The sequence below is a fragment of the Brachycentrus maculatus genome, unplaced genomic scaffold, assembly GCF_059751285.1.
Source record: "Brachycentrus maculatus isolate JH-2025_06_01 unplaced genomic scaffold, ASM5975128v1 h1tg000264l, whole genome shotgun sequence".
In the NCBI taxonomy this organism is placed as follows: Eukaryota; Metazoa; Arthropoda; class Insecta; order Trichoptera; family Brachycentridae; genus Brachycentrus; species Brachycentrus maculatus.
The window spans coordinates 318,115-338,506 of record NW_028281015.1 but is presented as its reverse complement, the minus strand read 5'-3'; the positions used below and the strand labels follow the sequence as shown (position 1 = coordinate 338,506).

Sequence of the window (20,392 nt, the reverse complement as noted above, 5' to 3'; positions counted from 1 at the left end):
AGTATTTGACATACTTGATGGTGCCAATTTTTCCTCTGTCTCCCTCTGCTTCTTTTTCCAACTACATTTGCCTAATAAATTAGTTTAACCGTTCGTTTCTCACTCATACGTTCCAACACACCTTTCTTAATTTTTTACCTCTTTTATTTTTTTACGGGAACCGCGACACTATATTCACATCTCACTCTTGCATACTTGCACTGTGCAAGCGTGAGGAGCTCAAAGCTTAATGTTCTCTGGCTAGCGGTAAGCGGGCTGCGGGCTAGCGGCAGTAGCTTTTGTGCTTCCACAAGAATGGACCTATGCTTGTTCCGTGAGCGTTGCCAGATGGTTTTAATGTTTTCAGCAAATAAGTAGGTATATCTAAATTATTATAATTTTTTACTTAATTTATAATTAATTAAGGGGATTAGCTATGAATGCCCGTATTTTCCGATTTAAAATCGCTAATTTTATATTGTGTAGTGACTACCGGGAAGCGCGTTTTATTTTAGCACTGGAAGGGAAAGGTTAACACAGAAATGCGTAAAGGTCAAATATACATACATATGCAATACAATAACAAATAATAAATGCTTAATAATTAAATGATTAAATAACAATAAATAAATAATTAAATTAAATGAATATTCGTATATTGCTGGTTTTATTTGATAATAACAGTGTTATTCTTTGATACGATTTATTATAGTAAAAAGTGTGTAATCTACAATTACTTTGGAGTCATCTCAATGAAATGTTTCACACATCATCCAATATTTTATATACGAATGTGTGGGTTCGAATTGACAAATTGAGTCATAACACGGTAACTGTATTAATTTCATTAGTGTAATTGCTTCATTTGATTGGGTACGTCGCTACGCGTGTACTTTCATCGATTATACATACAGACATCGTTAAGCAATATGCAATTAATCGACAAAGTAAACTTTGCGTCCGTTTTATCAGCAGGTTTTTAAGGGTTTATTTTCAATTAAATTTATCGTGAATTTGAAATTGTTGATTATGCTGTATATTTTTCGTTCATTAGTGTGGCCTATCGTTCGTACCCCAGGCGCCGTGGTGTAGTTGGGTAAAACGCTCGACTGCCAAACTGGCGTCGCGAGTTCGATTACCGATATAATTTTATCGATATTGCTTATTTGCTCAGCCTTGCATTCTAACCTGACCACCATACATTTGTATTTGTACTATATTTGTATATTAAGGGGGAACTTGCAATCTTCGAATTCAGAACGCGAACGGCTGCGCTAGAGGTAAGATGTGTTTTCAATCACATTTTTTGGAATGTATATTGGAATTTGACTTTTATTTAGAATACGCATTAAAAAAATATCTTAAAATATCTTGAAAAATAAATTTGTTTTTAACTCTTTACATTTCAATTACTCTTTATTTAAACCATATATATTTAATACGTAGAAAAACTTATTTTTTTCAAAACAAAAACGGTATTTTAAGCAAAAAAATCAATTAATCAAATGGATTTAAAGAAAGTATATAGGGCCTCAATAATATACAAATATTTCCAATCAGTTGATTGTTACGTAATTTTGGCTTTTATTTACGTTTTACTAAGTAAATAACAATATTTCTCAAATACCACTATTTATTTAAATCTATTGTGACACGCATTTCGATGCATTCCGCATCATTTTCAAACACCGTATTGATGACACCAATAAAAAGGATGCAGCATACATCGAAAGACGAGTCACAATAGATTTAAATAAATATTGGTATTTATTAAATAAAACTAAAAGAAATAGTGGTATTTACTAAAAAAATAATTAAAGATTGTACCACAAACTGACTGGTAATTTTGGATGTATCGACAATTCAACATTTCATTTGCTGATTTTTATGATGTCATTATATACTTTTTCCTTGAGTGCCAATATCTTTTTAACGGGTCAACATTTATCAGAGGGATAATTTGGCAGTTAGCTCGATGTTGTTTATCGTCGTCCGTGTGGCCGATGTGTTTAGCTGTCTTAACTTAACTGTATCATCCCACACTGGAATTTATATAAGGCTAATGACAACTTATCTGACTCGGTCGCCATCTTGAAATAAATTTCCCGCCACCGCCAACGCACAAAACCGTGACGATGTTTTAGTATTAGCAAGCAAAAAAGGTGATAAATGCGTCCTTCAAATTTGTATTTTAAAGTAGGTACTGCTCGCGCAAATAATAGAAAAAATAATGAAATATAAATATATATTTTTTTAAAATTTGAGAATCTGTAAAGGAATTCATATTCCAACCCTCATCCACACCTGATGGTGCCTAGGGCACTGCATATAAATGCGGTGTTATCTTGATCGTTGTTAATACATGAAAGAAAGGTGATTACCCCTCCGCTTAAGGTACGAGTCCAGGGTAATGTTGAATAAATAATAAAGCGAAAAAATCACTTATATTTATTTGACCCCCCACCTGGGAATCGAACCCGGGATCTCCAGCACTTTAGTCGATCGTGTTGACCATTACACTACGGAGGCGGACAGATAGGTAAAGGTATAAGGGGGGCTTGGGGTCCATCTTGAGGGGTCCTGTCTTACATAAATGACGCTAAAAACATAAGTGGTAAAATTTTAAGCTCCATTAAAATTGAAAATCATGTTTCATTCCTCTCCGAATATGTAAAATAATTTGGAGGTAATCTTGCATACATTTAAATGAGGGTCTCTGCTTGATAAAAAGCTAACTCAACTCAACCATAGATGCTGCCGAGAACTCACAAGAGAAAGAACTGACACCCAAAGTGTACTAATATTCTTAAAAATTGAAATTTACCATAATCGAGAAAGTAATTTAAATGTTATTCTATGATAACGTTTTCCAAATGTCGAATGCTTTTTTTTTAAATTGGGTGTTATAAGTGGGTCATTTTATTAAAAAAAAATTAAGATGAGAGCGTGGAGTCGAAACATCACATATACGTTTAAAAATATGCCAAAAATAACAGTTTATTTCCCTGTAATTTAGGATCTATTTTTTATATTTTTTTATTCATGCATTCCTTATATTTAAATTTATTAACTGTCTAAAAATAATTACACTATAGTTACCTAGGTAAGAGTACTTCCATAGTGATAAGAGTGTGCATATTTGTATGCGCATAGAGACGAAAATGCTGTGAACTTTACACATTCCGAGGATTCGACCTGATCGTATATTCCCAGCGTGGGTACTTCCATAGCTACTCGGGAGTGCAAGCAATATCAGTAATACCAGACCTATCGTATCAAAGCTACCTGCCAACGTGCGTTCTCATTCTGCGATTCAACGACGCGCCGCTTCGATTCAACGGCGATATTGCTATCATTATTATCTATTCTCGTACGAAAATGCGTTAAGATTGTATAATGACCATCTTCAGTTATTTATTTTACAGGGTTCTATTCGGTTGGGGGACAATTATATTTTTTTAAATTTAATACTGAGTTAGTTAATACTTAGTTAAGGCCTTTGAGATTTTAATTATAATTAAAAAAAAGTTAATTTAAAGAAATAAACAAAAAAAATCATGAAAAACATTGATGCCATTTTTTATATCTAAATAAATGAATACGGAATTGTTTTTTTTCTTAAAGTTTGTGTTAATAAAATACTCCTAGTATGACTCTCAGTTATAGACAATTATATTTCTCTTGTATACGTGTTTGCATAAAAGAGTGTATTTTTGCGTATGTGTGTTTTGGCTTTATTACTTAATCTAAATGTATTTTTACATATATGTATTTATGATGCATCTAAGCTTTAAAATTACGAACGATAGTTATAAAGTTTTTTTCATGATATGCCTTTTAAAAATATATTCTACGTATATTACGCTCAACTTTTTCAAGGTTTGAAAACACAAAAAATGTTTCGTTACTTATTGTTTGTTACTCAAAGTTTTTTTGCTGTTGTGAGGATTACCTTTGTTAAAAATAATATAAACATAATAACCTTTCACCTACAACTGTAATGGAAATTGGTTGTTATTTACGATAAATAGCTTGCTTTTCTAAATATTATCATGGGTTATATTTATTTGTGTTGAAAGGAATGTATAACAATTAATTATTCTCTACTGGACGGTCGTTGATTCCAAATCAGTATCCGGTGCGAACGCCCCTTACTCCGTTGCCGCGAGGTACTGGGTACACCATCGCCATCTGTCGTGGTGGGGGAACATTCCATCCAATACCATTGGCCGGCGTGAGATCGCCGCTCGCGTTTGTCTTCATCCTGTCTGTCTAATATCGCGCGCGAGAACCTAAACACGAAACCACGATCTTACGCCCGAAATCACCAAAACCGCGATCCTATAAAGACATAAAGTGTTTGAAATAATAATTAAAAGTTATTTGATAGTGCGTATTTAAGCCGTGGCGTCGTTCGATCGAACGTAAAAGCGGTTCGCGAATGATCCGAAACGATCATTTGAAATTCCATTCGGAATTCCTGTGTGACGTTTGCGGATGGCCGCGTTTTTGACCGTTCGCATTTGTTTACTATCGTGAGAACTTGGGTTTATTATATATTAACCTCTTAAAAACGGTATTATGAAAACAGTTTACTAAAGAAATATTGAGATTAATATTCCTGTTTTATATTTTTAGCAGAAGTTATCAATTTTTCTACTGTTTCTTATGAATTTCATCAGTGTTTTTGATTATCAGTGCGTTTGTCTGACAGATAGTGTCGTGAATCAGTGCAAGCATTTAATGTGGTCATTTTGATGCGATTCTTCTCTAGCTGAGATGGAATTACAATGATGGTTACGAGTCGTTTGCCAACAGTAAGTTCAGAACTGGTTCATGTTATTAAAACTATAAATTACGATAATTATACGGTGTTATTAATAAACAGTCCGGCCGCCGTTATAGGGCACAAGAATTAGAGTCAAATTAGTTTCAGTCGGCGGATATTATCACGTTTTAGTTTGTTTAAGTTTTAATAGCTAGTTTGGTGCAGAGGAGATCACGTTTACAGTGATTTATTTTGATCGGAGTTATAATTATGGCTTTATTATTAAAAATTAGCTGCCATAAACATGTTAATACTACTTTTATGTTGTTCGGAAGCCCAGCGAGAAAGAATTCATCCTGTTACTTTTACATAAATTATCTCTTTATATTTTTTAAAGTTGTATCAAGGATCTATTAGTTAGTATATATTACATATAAAGATTTTAGAAGAATTCCCAGATTTTTTTAAATATGAAGGAAAACCTATACGCACACTATTAGATTCTGTCAAGAAAATGCATTTCAAACATTTAAGGGGCTACAACGAAACACAGAATTCAATCAACGGCCGACCGCCATTCTTTCAAATGAGAGTTCTTGGCAGCATCTATGGTGGAGTTGAAATAAGCTTTTAATGTATTCAAGATTCTTTCCGAATTATTTCACATACTAGGAGATGCCTGAAAACATGATTTTTATATTTTTTTGAAGCTTATAATTCGACCATTTATTTTATTCACCACATTTTTGTGTTTAAATCCTTGTACACAAATCTCGGTTATTTTATATTTTGACATCTCAAGATAGATGAGGAAAAATATAAATGTATGGGTATTTGCAGTGCTTACGACCTGTCATAGGCTGGTTTAAGTGATCCATATTTTTCTTCATCTATGCTGAGATGTCAAAATATGAAATAACTCCTATGTTGACAAACCCAGCGAGTGGTTTTGCCTAGAATTTTCACTCATTAATTACATGAACTTATAGTAACTTTCGTCCACTTCCGTAGTGTAATGGTCAGCATGCTCGGCTACCGTTCTGGAGGTCCCGGGTTCGATTCCTAGGGGGGTTTAATAAATATAAGTGATTTTTTCACTCTAATATTTATTCAATATTACACTGGTCTGGTACCTGAAGTGGAGGGCTGATCACCTTTCCTTCATGTGTAATCTATCGAGGTAACACTGCGTTTAAATGAAGCAGTGCCCTATGCACCATTGGGGTGCGATAAGGGATTTATTATTATTATTATTATAGTAACTTTAAACATAAAGAGTAAATCCACTCACGAGTAGGCATAGGCTATGAAACTTATAAAGTTGAAGCCTGAGTAGGGACATGATAAACGGTGTTGCATAAGCCGTAGCTATATTTCAGAGTCACTTGGACGTTAGGTAATTAAAAAAAAAAAGAAAAAAAGTGGACAAACCCAGATTTGTGTGCAAGGATTTGAACACACCCGAAATGCTGTGAAGTCATATCGCTCACTCCTTTCAAGAACGTCATAAATCAAAAAAGTTGATTTTTCAGGAGAACTTTTTAAAGTTAATAAATATAATATAATTTATTAAAAATAAATATTTAAATATTTAAATAAATAAGCCACTTATTAAACTTTTTACTGTGCAACAGATCTTTTTAGGTAAAACCTGAAGGTTTTTTCTCCATTTGAAAAATATTTAGTATATTAAAAAAAATAATTAAACAATACCTTTTGTTCAAAATGCTAAAACAACACTTTCTGCCCTGTAGCGGGTAAATATTAAGTTAAAAATATGCCTCTTTTGCTGGGATAAAGCACATTTTCTGGGCATTCCGAAAACATGCACAAGTGAAAATTGACGATTTTTGATTTATGACGTTCTTGAAAGGAGTGAGCGATATAATATATTCCAATCTAATAAAAGTTTTAAAGGATTGTTAAAAATCTAATTATCACGATTTTCGCGAATGAATCTAGGACTCGGGCGACTTAAAAAGTAATTAAAAAGAACGTAAACTTTACAAAGAAAGTTTTTTAATGAATTCCGTCATGGCGTCCAATTATTTCGTATTAAAAGGTTTTAACCGAATTTTCCTACATTTATCTTAACTGTTTTTCTTTTTAACATTATTCTTTTTCAACCAATAATTTAAATGAGTATTTAATTTGTTTATTTTATTTTGGTTTTACTTAGTAAATACCACTATTTTTTAAAAATCTACTGTGACACGTGTTTCGATGCATTCCGCATCATTTCAAACACCGTATACGGTGTTTGAAAATGATGCGGAATGCATCGAAACACGTGTCACAGTAGATTTTAAGAAATAGTGGTATATACTAAGTAAAACTTAAATTAAAAATGGGTAGATTTTCCCACAAAGTGACTGCTGAATCAATTAATTAGATTGTTTAAATTATTTTACAATTTATGTACACGTATGTAATATGTATGTATGCATGATAAATTGATGTAAGGAAGTATATATGTACATATTAAACTACACCATTTTCTTTTCCTTAGAAAATACATTAAAAAAATTGAAATACATACATAATCATACAGAACTGAAACTTCTCAAATAAATTGAGAATTAGTGTGAGAGACAGAGAGAGAGGATCTTTAAAAAAAAACAATACAAAGTTGTAAAAATATATTCTGTTTATTCAATATTTACATTTATGTCATTGATTGGTGCTTCAATTGGTGATTCTGATGTTAACGATTTGTGATAAATAAAATATGACATACTTATATAAGTCTATGATTTCCATATTTTCGAAATAACGAATAAAAAATTCACCTATTGTAGTTCCGGATTTTGTTGTTGATTTGTTGGGTTTGTTATTTATGTATAGATTAATTTTTTTTGTGAAGAAAGTTAGCGGTAAAAAATCATCCGATGCAAATTTTTCGTCTAAATCTCCCCTTATCACAGAACACAAACGTAAATAAAAAAAAACCACAATGATAACTATAACTTACCCAACGCGTGGTACTCACTGTTCATATATAGCGTCTGACTTAAACGTTTACACGACGCGCATGTATAATATTATCATATTATATCGTTGTGTATACGTTCATCTTTTTTACTTCACTCCCGTGGCGTCAGAATGTTTCTTTCTTTCTCCTTCTCTTTTCGTTATATCTTTTTTTCTCTCATGTAACATAATGCGCCTAATAAATATGACGCGTCCTTGAAAGTTCTCGTCCAATTATCGATGATCGAATCGCAGCCTAAGAAGTTTCACTTCACAAAATCCCAATCATGTTATGAAATATTAAGCTTGTATCATGTTTCTTGTTACACTTTGTATATTAGTGGTCGCGGTCTGGCATTATTTGGCACTTACCTCAAATTATTTTAATAAAGTATTTTTGACTCTAGTACAAATGTACAGTGATGCCTCGCATAGCGTTCTTGATTCGTTCCAGTTCATTATGCAAAAAAATCGTTATATGAAACGCGTTTACTTATCACAATACATGTAAAAAAATCGTTATGTAGCATAAAACATGGTACCCACTGTACCATTAAAAAATACTCTTAAGGTGGAGACTGACGAGAGTATTTCGTCGTAACATAACGTCGTAAAATCGCTCGCGGCGAGCATCAGCGAGCGTCCGAGACTATTGATGGAGCGCTCGGCTCGCTGTACTGACTGCCTGAATGCTATGCATCGTAACATGTTACGTTACGACGAAATGCTCCGGTCAATCTTCACCCTTAAACGATTTTCAAACATATTTTTCAGACTCAGATTAAGGAAAGTCTACCAAAGCTTGCAGGATCAAAACTTCTTTCTCCATTCCTTATTTCTTGGCTGCTGGCGTCTTGAAAAACCTTTCCAAGGTTGTCAGTCTGCTTTTCCCGCTTCTTCAACATTTACCGGAAATAACGGGCAATTGTAGAGATCGTTGATCCTGTTGGCCTCAACTGAGTGTGGATTTTAGTAACCTGCTGAACGTCTCCCCATTTGACCAGGATGTCCTTGATCACAGCAGCTGAAATTGGTTGATTTAGAATGATCCTCCTCGTTGTCAGATGAAGTTCGTACAAGTGCATTGGCTCTATGCGACCTTGGAGCGTTCGAGCGGCAAGATGATATGCGATACAGTGCGTTGTTTGACGCGAGGTTCGTTGCGCGAGTCGCGCAATGATCGAACAAAATGTTCCTTATGCGAGGGATCACCGTACATGTAATGTGCCTAACCTATGCCTTTTATGATTCCTGACGTTATTAATTTCTTAATATTAGTAGGATTTATTGTCCCATCACATGAGTACTCTGTGGTAATTTAAAACTAATTTGATTGTGGGTTAGATTGTGTTCAGATATCAAGCTACGATATTAACTATGCTCGCCCATCCAGCGCATTAAAATATCTCAATACTTAGGGCTATCGTTCACGGCAACTTTATCGCACGACGCGGCTGCTACCAAGACTGTAACTTGGTAAACTTTACCCATTTATTATCGCAATAACAAAGCATCGAAGATAGTAGATAGTAGATACCTCGGGACTTTCCGAACTATAGTATACGAGTAAATGTCTCCCCTGTTAGTTTTGCACGTACAATTAAAACAATAGTTTTTTCTTGACAAAGCTATGTATGCGATATTGCTAATTCTTTCTAACCTATGCACATTTTAATCGCACATATTCCAAAAAGCGTATCTTTAATTTCCCAACTTTACAGTAATTAATGCTAAGACTTATTATCCGGACACACTAAAAAAATTGAGAATTTTACATTATTGTATACTTTTGAATATTTAGTATGAAATTTGAGAATGCGTATCTCTAAAATATTGACATAGTATATTGGTAAAAAAGACATAATTATTTGGGACTTAATTCATAAAATCTGTACGTTTAAGGTTAATCAAAAATCATAAAAATTTTGGGGTGGTTGAAAGAGATCCATACATTTTGACATCTCATATAGAATAAAGAAGAAAATGGTAATCTAGGTATTTACAGGGCTTACGACACTTTATAGGCTGGCTCAAGCGATCACTTTTTACACTTGTGTAACGTTCACCATTCTGCCTATTATTGTACATCCATGTTCCATTAATTTTTTAATTAGTATACATGCAATGGTCTCGATTATCTTCCACATCCTGGTAAATTATTTTATCCAATAATAACCTATAATATTGACATATCATCCGTAGGGTGAATAATCCAGTGTCTGATATTATTCTTTTAACCGTTATCCGCACCCAATGATGCATAGGGCACTGCACTTCATTGACGCAAATTTATCTTAAACTTCACTCACATAAAGGCAAGATGATCACTCCTGCGCTTTGGGAACTAGTCTAGAGTAATATTAAATTAATATTAGAGTGTGAAATCACAACTTTTTATTTTCACCCCCCCTCCTTCTGGGAATCGAGCCTGAGACCTCCAGCACGGTAGGTAAACACGCTAACCACGGAGGTGGATAAGTCTGATATGAAAAATAATATTTATATTGTCTTTAAATTATCTTTTGGTCCGAGGTGGTATTAACCAAAAAGGCTTTTTTTATGTTGCTCGCGACAAGTTGAACTAGTCCGTGTGCGATAGGCCTTAATCTTCCGTGTGGTTCGGATCGCTTAGTGTCACTAAGTGATAATTTTTCTCCCATTGTAGCGATGATAATACAAACTTAATTATGCACTTAAATTAGATTAGATTTAATAAAATAGCCGTGTTCTTAAAGTTAATGCGGTCGATAAGTAAGGGATGGAGGGTTTTGGAATCCGGATCTACTAACAAAAAGGTTGGCCTCTGTCAGAATTAAAACCCGATAACCTGGAATGTAAATTACTATTTTTATTATTAATTAAATAATATTTACAACATTTTGAGTGTGTCCAAATACTTGTTCACAAAATCTGGATTATCTCCAATTACAGGAGTTATTTTCATATTATTTTTTGATATCTCATCAAAGATGAAGAAGAATATGGAAGTCTGGGCATTTACGGGGCTTACGACCGTCATAGGCTGGTTTAAGTGATCACTTCACACACGTGTAACATTCACCAATTCTACCCATTATTGACAACCACACTACTCAAATTCTGAAGAATTAGAAACCTTGTTCATGAATCACTAGAACTTCACTAGAGACATCTATTGGTGAGATGTAAAGAAGCTTTTTATTAAGCAGAAACTCTTATATTAGTATGTGAGATCCGAATCCTGGATTATAATCACACACATGAGAAACGCCAGAAAATACCATTTTCATTTTGATTATTAAGCTTATAATTTGACCAGATAATTTATTTACAATATTTTGAGTGTGTCCAAATACTTGTTCACAAAATCTGGATTATCTCCAATTACAGGAGTTATTTTCATATTATTTTTTGATATCTCATCAAAGATGAAGAAGAATATGGAAGTCTGGGCATTTACCAATAGATGTCTCTAGTGAAGTTCCAGTGATTCATGAACAAGGTTTCTAAATTGGTTCATATACTTATATAGAACATCCAAGAATTTGAGTAGTGTGGTTGTCAATAATGGGTAGAATTGGTGAATGTTACACGTGTGTAAAGTGATCACTTAAACCAGCCTATGACGGTCGTAAGCCCCGTAAATGCCCAGACTTCCATATTCTTCTTCATCTTTGATGAGATATCAAAAAATAAATAATATTTTATTTTATTTTATGGCGTTATTTGGATATTTAATTGTATTAACTCATTTTAGAAAATTAATTTAATATACTTATGTAACCATCATTATAATTGTAGGTAAGTAAAATATAATTTTTATTCCATATAGCAATATTTAATGATAAATTTGATTAAATGGATATTTAAAAAAAAGGGTTGGATTAGGAATATTACACTTTTTGGAACAACCTTACGTCAATGGGACTCTAAAATCTAGCTAAGGCTTATGCAACACCTCTTATCATGTTCCTACTTAGGTTCTCACTTTATAATTGCCTATTTCAAAGTATGAGTGTGTTGACTCTTTATGGGCTAAGTTTCTAAATTTCATGTATTCTTTTGGTTGCTAAAAAAATCGATGATAATAAGAATCAAGTATGACATGAAGCATGAAAATTATTTATTTATTTAAACTTCATGTACAGAAAATAAATAAGTACATTGGCGGGCTTATTGCTTAGAAGCAATATCTTCCAACCAACCAAAATGATGAACGGGCAGGTAATTCTCACACCTTGTTGATTTTCTTTACAATTGTTCTGAGTGAATAACATAACAAAAGTCTGGGCATTTACGGGGCTGACGACCGTCATAGGCTGGTTTAAGTGATCACTTTACATACGTGTAACATTCACCAATTCTACCCATTATTGACAACCACACTACTCAAATTCTTGGAAGTTCTATATAAATGAACCAATTTAGAAACCTTGAATCACTAGAACTTCACTAGAGACATCTATTGGTGAGATGTAATTGGAGATAATCCAGATTTTGTGAACAAGTATTTGGACACACTCAATATGTTGTATATAACATAATAGCATTGTAATTAGTCCTCCCTAGTCAAAATAGCTTACTTATACATAATCGAATAAAGACTACCCGAAATTAAAATAAAAACAAATTAGATCTGACATCCGCTTCCGGAATCAAGTTTCATTGTGATTGAATTCAATTTGTGGATGTAATTTAATATATGTATATACGGGGACATGCCCTTAATTATAAAAAGAATGTGGAAAAATGTGTTATACAAGGAGGTACCTACATTAATTTATTTACGACATTGAAAATTTTAACATATTTTGTAATTTTTTTTTCGTATTTTATGTTGGCAATGTAGGTTTTGTTTTTTGTTTTTTTCTTCTTCTCAAAATACAAACACATGGCATATAGGACAACATTAAAGGTCAGTGATTCACAATGTGATCGAGTTACATGGAGCCGACATTTTTAAAGGCTTGAAATAATAAAAATAGGTGAAATCTCTTTCATCCACCCATATTGAATTCTAAGATTTTTAAATAACCTTGACCATACAAATTTTACTAATTGAGACCTAAATATTAAAAAAAAAAACAATTATTTTTACTTTTTTTTAATATAGTTGAGAAACGCAATCTTAAAATTTTACAACATGTATTAACAAGTATATGATCATTTAGAATTCTCAATATTTTGAGTGTGTCCAAATCCCTGTTCACAAATCTGGATCACTCCACTAATGTGTAAAGGCAACTAGTCGTAACTCAAGTTGCGGCTGTTTGGCTTAACACGGCTCAAAGCATTCTAATAACTGGCCTCTATCATATACAATCACAGATTTTACTCTATCTTTTTCCTTTACCGAGATATTCATTATCCAAACAGCCGCAAAATTGTATTAATTTGATACATGTTTTGGCAAAAAGTATCATATTTAAACTCGTTTATCTCATAACTACTGTTTAATTTTGGTCTTAATAAGACGAAACGCGTCATATATTATCAAATCGTCACATATTATATAAATAAAAGTAGAATTCAATCCAATAACCGTGTTTAATTTTGGATATATTTTCCAACAATTCAATATAGAATTCTACCAACTGTCTGAAGTTACAATAAATATGGTAATATGGTTTCTAAATGGGTAGCGTAATTAACAGAAAAGGGCCACTTTTGGAATAATATATAATATATAAGCCTTTGGAGTCCGTGCAACCGTTATTTTGTGGCCACTTTTTCATACTCTTCTGTAAATAAACGACAGAACGTTCTGACTCTAAAGATTGTTTGAATATTCAACGTAGCGCTTTTAAAGGGTGTTTTTTTTAGAGGTAAACAAATTCAAACTTCTCGCAATAAATTGATAGTGGCACCCGTGTGGCATGTTGCGCCATCTTGTTGAAACTACAGCTCTGTCACATAAATGCCATTCAACTGGGGTACGAAGTCAGTAATCATGGTTTTGTATGATCTCCATTGACCGTAACATTGTGGATGGTATCGTCTTCAAAAATATATAGGGGCTATAATTCCATCTGCCCATAAAATACACCAAAGAGTGACTTTTAATGGATGTAAGGGCATCTCGACAGAGGCTTCTAGGTTTTCTCCACTCTGAATTCGGCAATTTTGCTTATTGCCATTTAGCCTAAAATGTGCCTCATCGGTGAAAAAAAATTTGCGTTGAAAAAGAGGATCAAGCTGAATATTGTTTTCGGCCCATTCACAGAACCTTCGATGCGCAAAATGGTCATTCAGTCTATTCATGGTGAAATGGAAAAACGTACTGATCAACTGACAATTGTCAAATTGACAGTCTATAGAAACAATGTTGTCAGTTTAAAAAGCAAACCTCAACAAAAAACATCCTTTATATTTGATTAACATGTTAATCAACATCAATATAAATATATATTTGATGGTCCCAAAATTAATTTTGTACAAACCTTATGGTAATATTAAAGGCATGTTTATGTACTCGAATAAAATACTTTTTCAATAAAAAAAATGGGTCGTGTACTTACTAAAGTTACAATTAATTGTTTGGATAATCGATCAAATTATAACTACTGTAAACATAATCAATCACGTATGATTAAGTATTTAACTTTACATGTTCATAAATAAAGCGTTTCCAATTAGAAACAATTTATCATAATTATACTGTGTACATACCATAAACAATTATCACCTTCCCTCCTTTCAAACAAGCCATCATTACAATATATATTATCGAGTGCTTAAACTTTTCCCAATTACAATGTAAATATTATCTTTGTCCAAGTCACACAAAAGTAACCATTTGTCATTTTTAATGGAAAAGAAACGTCATATAGTCATTACTTTCAGATCAGTGAGGAATCCTTATACGATACTTGTACACTGATCTCTCCATTTACACAGTGCATACGTTCAACGCGATACCGTGTAAAAAAAGTTTACTAAAATAATTATAAAAAGATGATTGATAGGTTTTCTTGTATTGTACAAACCTACTTACAAAAATCAATTCAGGATATCAGAAAATAAAATTCCGTATTGGTTATTGTATTTTAATTATATATGAATAATATTTTAAGAAAATCAAATCAATTGAGAAAAGTATGTTCTTTCAGTATAAGACAATATACAAACAGCCTTCCATTTATCTCTCTGCGCATTGTTCCGAGTAGTAAATATTGTAAATGCGGGGGTTATTGGAAATTTTAAATTACTGTGTACGTTGTTCAATATAGGTTTCTGTTTTTTTTCAGTGTTATTTCAAAATTATGCTAAAAATAAAAGAAAGTCAAACTTCGTGTATTATTGTCAAAAAATGTATGTAAATAAAAAAACCCTTATCCGCACCCAATGGTGCATAGGGCACTGCGTCATATAAACGCAGTGTTATCTTGATCGTTTACACATGAAAGAAAGGTGATCAGCCTTCCGCTTCAGGTACCAGTCCAGGGTAATATTGAATAAATATTACAGTGAAAAAATCACTTATATTTATTTAATCCCCCTTGGGAATCGAACCCGGGACCTCCAGAACGGTAGCCGAGCGTGCTGACCATTACACTACGGAGGCGTTTATGTAAATAAACTATAATAAATATTTTTTAATTTTCCCTTTTTTGTGTTATTATTTGACTTTTGGTTATATATCTAAAAAAAGTTTCCGCAATATTGAAATTATTTATTGGATTACTTAAAAAATCTACTCGGTTCCTTACTGTATAAAAATAATATTCGTTTGATGTAAGTAATACCTACCATATTGTCCGCTACATATTATATAGATGCCTTTTTATTTTAATACTAGGATCGGTATACGAATGTTTATTCATTTGCAACAACAACAAAAAACCCGTGGTATTCTGCTACCAACAGTCACGGATTAATTTCATGCAATAATTTAATAATTCCATCGATTAAGTCATAAAAAAAGTATTTCAAACAAATATTCCTACAAATTTGTTCCATGTTAAATTGAAGATTAAAAACGTAATTTATCTGTTGATAATAATATAGTGTTTTGTCGGTAAGGATAAGTTAATAATACCGTCGGAATTTCTAATTAAAATTGTAGGTGGATCGTTATACAGAAGCCAAAAAAACTTACGGGAGGTTATATTAATTATTTTTCGGTTTCTGTTTTTATAAAACGATTAATCTGTCGGTAAGGGTAGATATCGCTCACTCCTTTCAAGAACGTCATAAATCAAAAATCGTCAATTTTGAGTTATGCATGTTTTCAGAATGCCTAAAAAATGTACTATACCCCAGAAAAAGAGGCATATTTTTAACTTAATATTTACCCGCTACAGGGCAGAAAATGTTGTTTTTTCATTTTGAAGAAAAGGTATTGTTTAATAATTTTTTTTAAATAAACTAAATATTTTTCAAATGGAGAAAAAACCGTCAGGTTTTACCTAAAAATATCTGTTGCTCAGAAAAAGGTTCAATAAGTGGCTTGATATTTATTTTTAATACATTGTGTTATATTTTTAAACTTTAAAAACGTTCTCCTGAAAAATCAAGTTTTTTGATTTATGACGTTCTTGAAAGGAGTGAGCGATATGTGTAATATAATAACTTCGTAGATCCAGGTAGCAGGCGTGTTCCGCCCATACACGCTGTGGATATACAGCATCCCTTAATTTTTTTTGTGTACATCAAATATCGTTTTTTTATTTTCCACATTGTATATGAGAATTTATCATTATTAATTCTATCAAATTCAGGATAAATCATAATAATAATTGCAGATAATGACACTTGTTTTTTGATCACTTGAGTATTATATTTTAACGACTAGTTTGGGAAGCTGCAGATGCTTCCATCTATAGTTTGAATTTAAACCCACAGATAGAAGCATCTTTACCCTCCGAAACTAGTCGTAACAATATAACATTTAAGTGGTACAAAACGAATGTTTTATTTTTAATTTTATCATGTATTAACACAAAGTGAACGCTGAAACAATATATAACATTACGTTGGATAATAATCGCTGGAGTGACCCTTAGTGACAAAATAAAAAGTTCACGCATTCGTGGAAGCCTGGGTGCAACATACATCAAAAGTAAGGTACAGGAAATGCAATTGATATGGTATGAGCTCATAGGTCGCAGAGAACCTGAACATATTATGAACCAGGCAATCGCCATGGATCTTCCTCGAAAGACAGCTAGAGGAAGACCAAAGAATTCATCAATGCTGCAGAAAAAAAAACATGATTCAAAGGCATGGCCTAGGTGATGTTGTCCGTGAAAGAAGGACATACAACCTGAGGGCGAGGAAAGCTGACACCAACAGTCAAGAAAGACGATAAGTTGGGATGGAGTCAGGAAGAAGATTCTTCAGTTTATTATACATTTTTATCTATGTGCAAGCATTATCCGTACATTAATTTCAAACTGCTGTTCAAATTTACCAAAAAAATACAAATTCATACTACGGATAAGTCAAATATTAAAGAAGTTTAATTTTTTTTTCTTATTTTTTAATGTGTAAGAATATTTTTATTTTATCAGCATCCCTTGAAAAAAAAAGCACCGCCCGCCCCTCGTAGATCCAGGTAGATATCTGTACCATTTCATTCCACCTGTATAAATTTAAAAAACATCTCAAATCATATTAATCATCTTTCTCAACGTGTAATTTATAATCCCTTTTTATCTGGTGATCATATTCAAGTCGAACAAAGCCAGCCAACTTTCTTAAACGGCGAAGTAATGCTAAAAGTATAGCGATTAAATTTAAAGTGTTTCTTCGAGTGTACCGAAAGGAATGGCAGAAGTTGGAACCATGCAGTTTAAGTGAACTTATGCTCTAACCGGAGGTTTTATTGACTTTTGAACCGTTACGGTAACCTGCGATAGAATGAGAAACTCACCAAAGTGGGCGAACTTTCTGCCAATTTAGTCGGCAATCTGCTTCAATGAACCTCGCACCGTTTCGTACAATGTTTCTTTGTTTTCACCCCCAAATTTCTATTTGCAAATTTCAGCCAAATATCACATTCGTAACTTCTTCAATAGAATTTTCTCGTTATTTTAAGTTAACTGTTTTACATTTTGGTTTTTAACTTAAATGATTCACACGTACGTGTAGCTATAATAATAAAAAGTACCTGGGCTGGAATTACAGTAAAAAGATAACGGGCTATCTACTTTGTGTGGATAACTTTATTTTTGATCAGTAAAGAACGCAAAAGAAAGACATTACCATAAAGAACAACAACATCAAAGTAAAAGTTATCTAAACCACGGAGCTAACTAGTTTATCTTTTTTAGAGGTGCCTTATCTTGGGATAGAACTTCTACAATTTTTTTGTGGTTTAAAAAAAACATAGATGTTTTATCTCAAATCGAGACACCTACAATATTGATATATCACGCGTAGGATGAATTACACAGTGGCTTATGGAAAAAAGAATAATAAATTGACAACATCATTTTGAGTGTGTCCAAATATAGTGAAAATGCTGTGAATAATAACTGGTCAAATTATAAGCTACATATTTTCTTTTATCATGTTTTCAGGCGTTTCCCAGTATGTAAAAATAATCCGGGGTTCGGATATTGCGTACAAATAAAAGGGTCCCTGCTAAATAAAAGCTTTCTTAATCTAACATACTATAGATAGGTGTTGTGAACTCACATATACTGTGTGATGAGATTGACAATATATTTAGTTTCAAAATTTTGAGCGTGGTTGTCAATCGATGGTAGAGTGGTGAATGTTGCACATGTAAAAAATGATCGATTAATTAGCCCATGACAGGTCATAAGCCCTATAAATATCCAAACTTCCCTATTCTACTTCACCTATATTGAGATGTCAAAAATGTAATAATCACTTCGGCTGTCCAAAATCAAAACACAGTAAGGGACATTTTTTTTTGTAGTACGTTTTCTTTGCATTTTTGGATTAAGTAGATTCTACTTAGTCCAAAAATGCACAAAAAAGCGTACTACAAAAAATGTCCCTTACTGTGTTTTGAGTTTGGACAGCCGACTTTACTTGTGTACTTTTATTCTACACAATTTATCCATTTTGATACCGGTTGCCAATCAGTATTGTAAGGAAGTTAGTGATATCCAAAAGTATATTATTTAAAAAAAAATCAATCAATATATTATTATTATCATTTTATTTTATTTATTAATGGTTCACAAACAATGAAAAACATATTACAAGAATTGAAATACAGTGAAATACAAATTGTTTCAATGTTTTTCATCAATAAGATGAAAACGCAACAAGCTTACAGAAACAATATAGGTGCAGGTTAAATCCATATATAAAGAATAGAAATTTGGTTGTAAAAAGGGTAGTAACAATTAAAAGTAATGAAATAAAAAAATAAAAATTAGAGCTAAAAATTGAAAGTGAAATTAAACTATGCTACATAAGGTACAAAATTCGAGACTCCCACCTCGACCACCACCAGATGGGTGAAATCAATTTCAAATTGATTTCACCAATCTGGCAATAGACCTCTTGTATTTCTCCGTGCCATCATTAAAAATGAAAATAAAGTTATATTTGCTGCGTAGTTCAAACGTTATATTTCCTATGTAATCGATGCCCCCTTTCCCTGAATATCACTATTTCAGGAAGTGTGTTATTTTTGACATTTACGTAGACTTTGTAATCGGACACCTTGATCTTTTACAAATAAAAATAAAATATCTGATTTCAACGGCCTCCGCCCACTGAATTGATCAGGGTATTTTTTTAACTGCTTCATTCATCGAAATGTTTGCAAATCAAACAAAATGAGTAATAAGTATCTATGGATTTATTTATTTATTCATTTTTCAAAACATATTACGTACATAAGTCATAAATATAATATTCCCGATGAGTAATTTCTATTTTTCATTTTGGGACATGGGATTAAGGTTAACAAGACTGGAACACAAATAATAAAGTTACAAAAAAGATTTTTTTAAATAACCAAAACTTTAACATGGCAAAATATAAAAACAATAAACAGGTATAATAAATAGGCATAAGAAGTATATTTAAAAGAAAAAAATGAGAAAAACATAAGGTAAGAAGCATATTTAAAATAAACAAATGAGAAAATATACAAAATGAGAAAATATAACAAAATGAGTTAATGTAAAAAAACATAAGGTAAAAACAAAATAAGAAAATATGAGTAGTCCATGTATATAGTAGTAAAATAGAAATATTTTTTCAGATCATTTATTTTAAATCCCCGAATGGGTTCTATTTTATATATGTCAGGTAGTTGGTTAATTTGGATATAGGCAATATATTTAAAGGACCTTACCCCAAATTTAGTAGTGTTTATCGGCTCCACATGTATTTTGTTATGTCCTCGTGTATTATGTTAAATGTTACTCTTTGTTAAAAATCGGTATGGTATTTAAAGTCGTTAATTGATTCGGCAGTCACTTTGTGGTAATATCTATCCATTTTTAATTAATTAATTAATTTCATTATGCGGTTCACATAATTACAAATTGCACATTACAATAATGTGCCCTCACTGAAATTTCCCGTGCCTAGGGCACATTTTGCAATATTTATTCATAAAATTATACTAAAGAAATTGTTTATGACATGCAATCAAATATGACATGGCCGAATGATACGATCTATTTCAGACCTACTCACATCCATTATCCATTTATGAATAGATTCTTTATACTTGGTTTTAATATTTAATGACTTTATGGA

At 32.3% G+C, this 20,392-nt stretch overlaps 1 protein-coding gene across 3 annotated transcripts in view; it reads left to right on the top strand.

Moving 5' to 3' along the window:
* LOC148305703 (EGFR adapter protein-like) overlaps positions 1-20,392 on the top strand; it is a 168,984-nt gene that overhangs the window by 87,169 nt on the left and 61,423 nt on the right. The window contains exon 1 of one of the 3 annotated variants that reach the window (XM_088266293.1): positions 4,220-4,796. The exons of the other annotated variants lie outside the window; for them this stretch is intronic. Coding sequence (XP_088122419.1) covers positions 4,770-4,796 — 27 coding nt within the window. The 5' untranslated portion in view covers positions 4,220-4,769. Of the gene's footprint in view, positions 1-4,219; positions 4,797-20,392 lie in introns of those variants that run through there. 3 annotated transcript variants of the gene reach the window in all.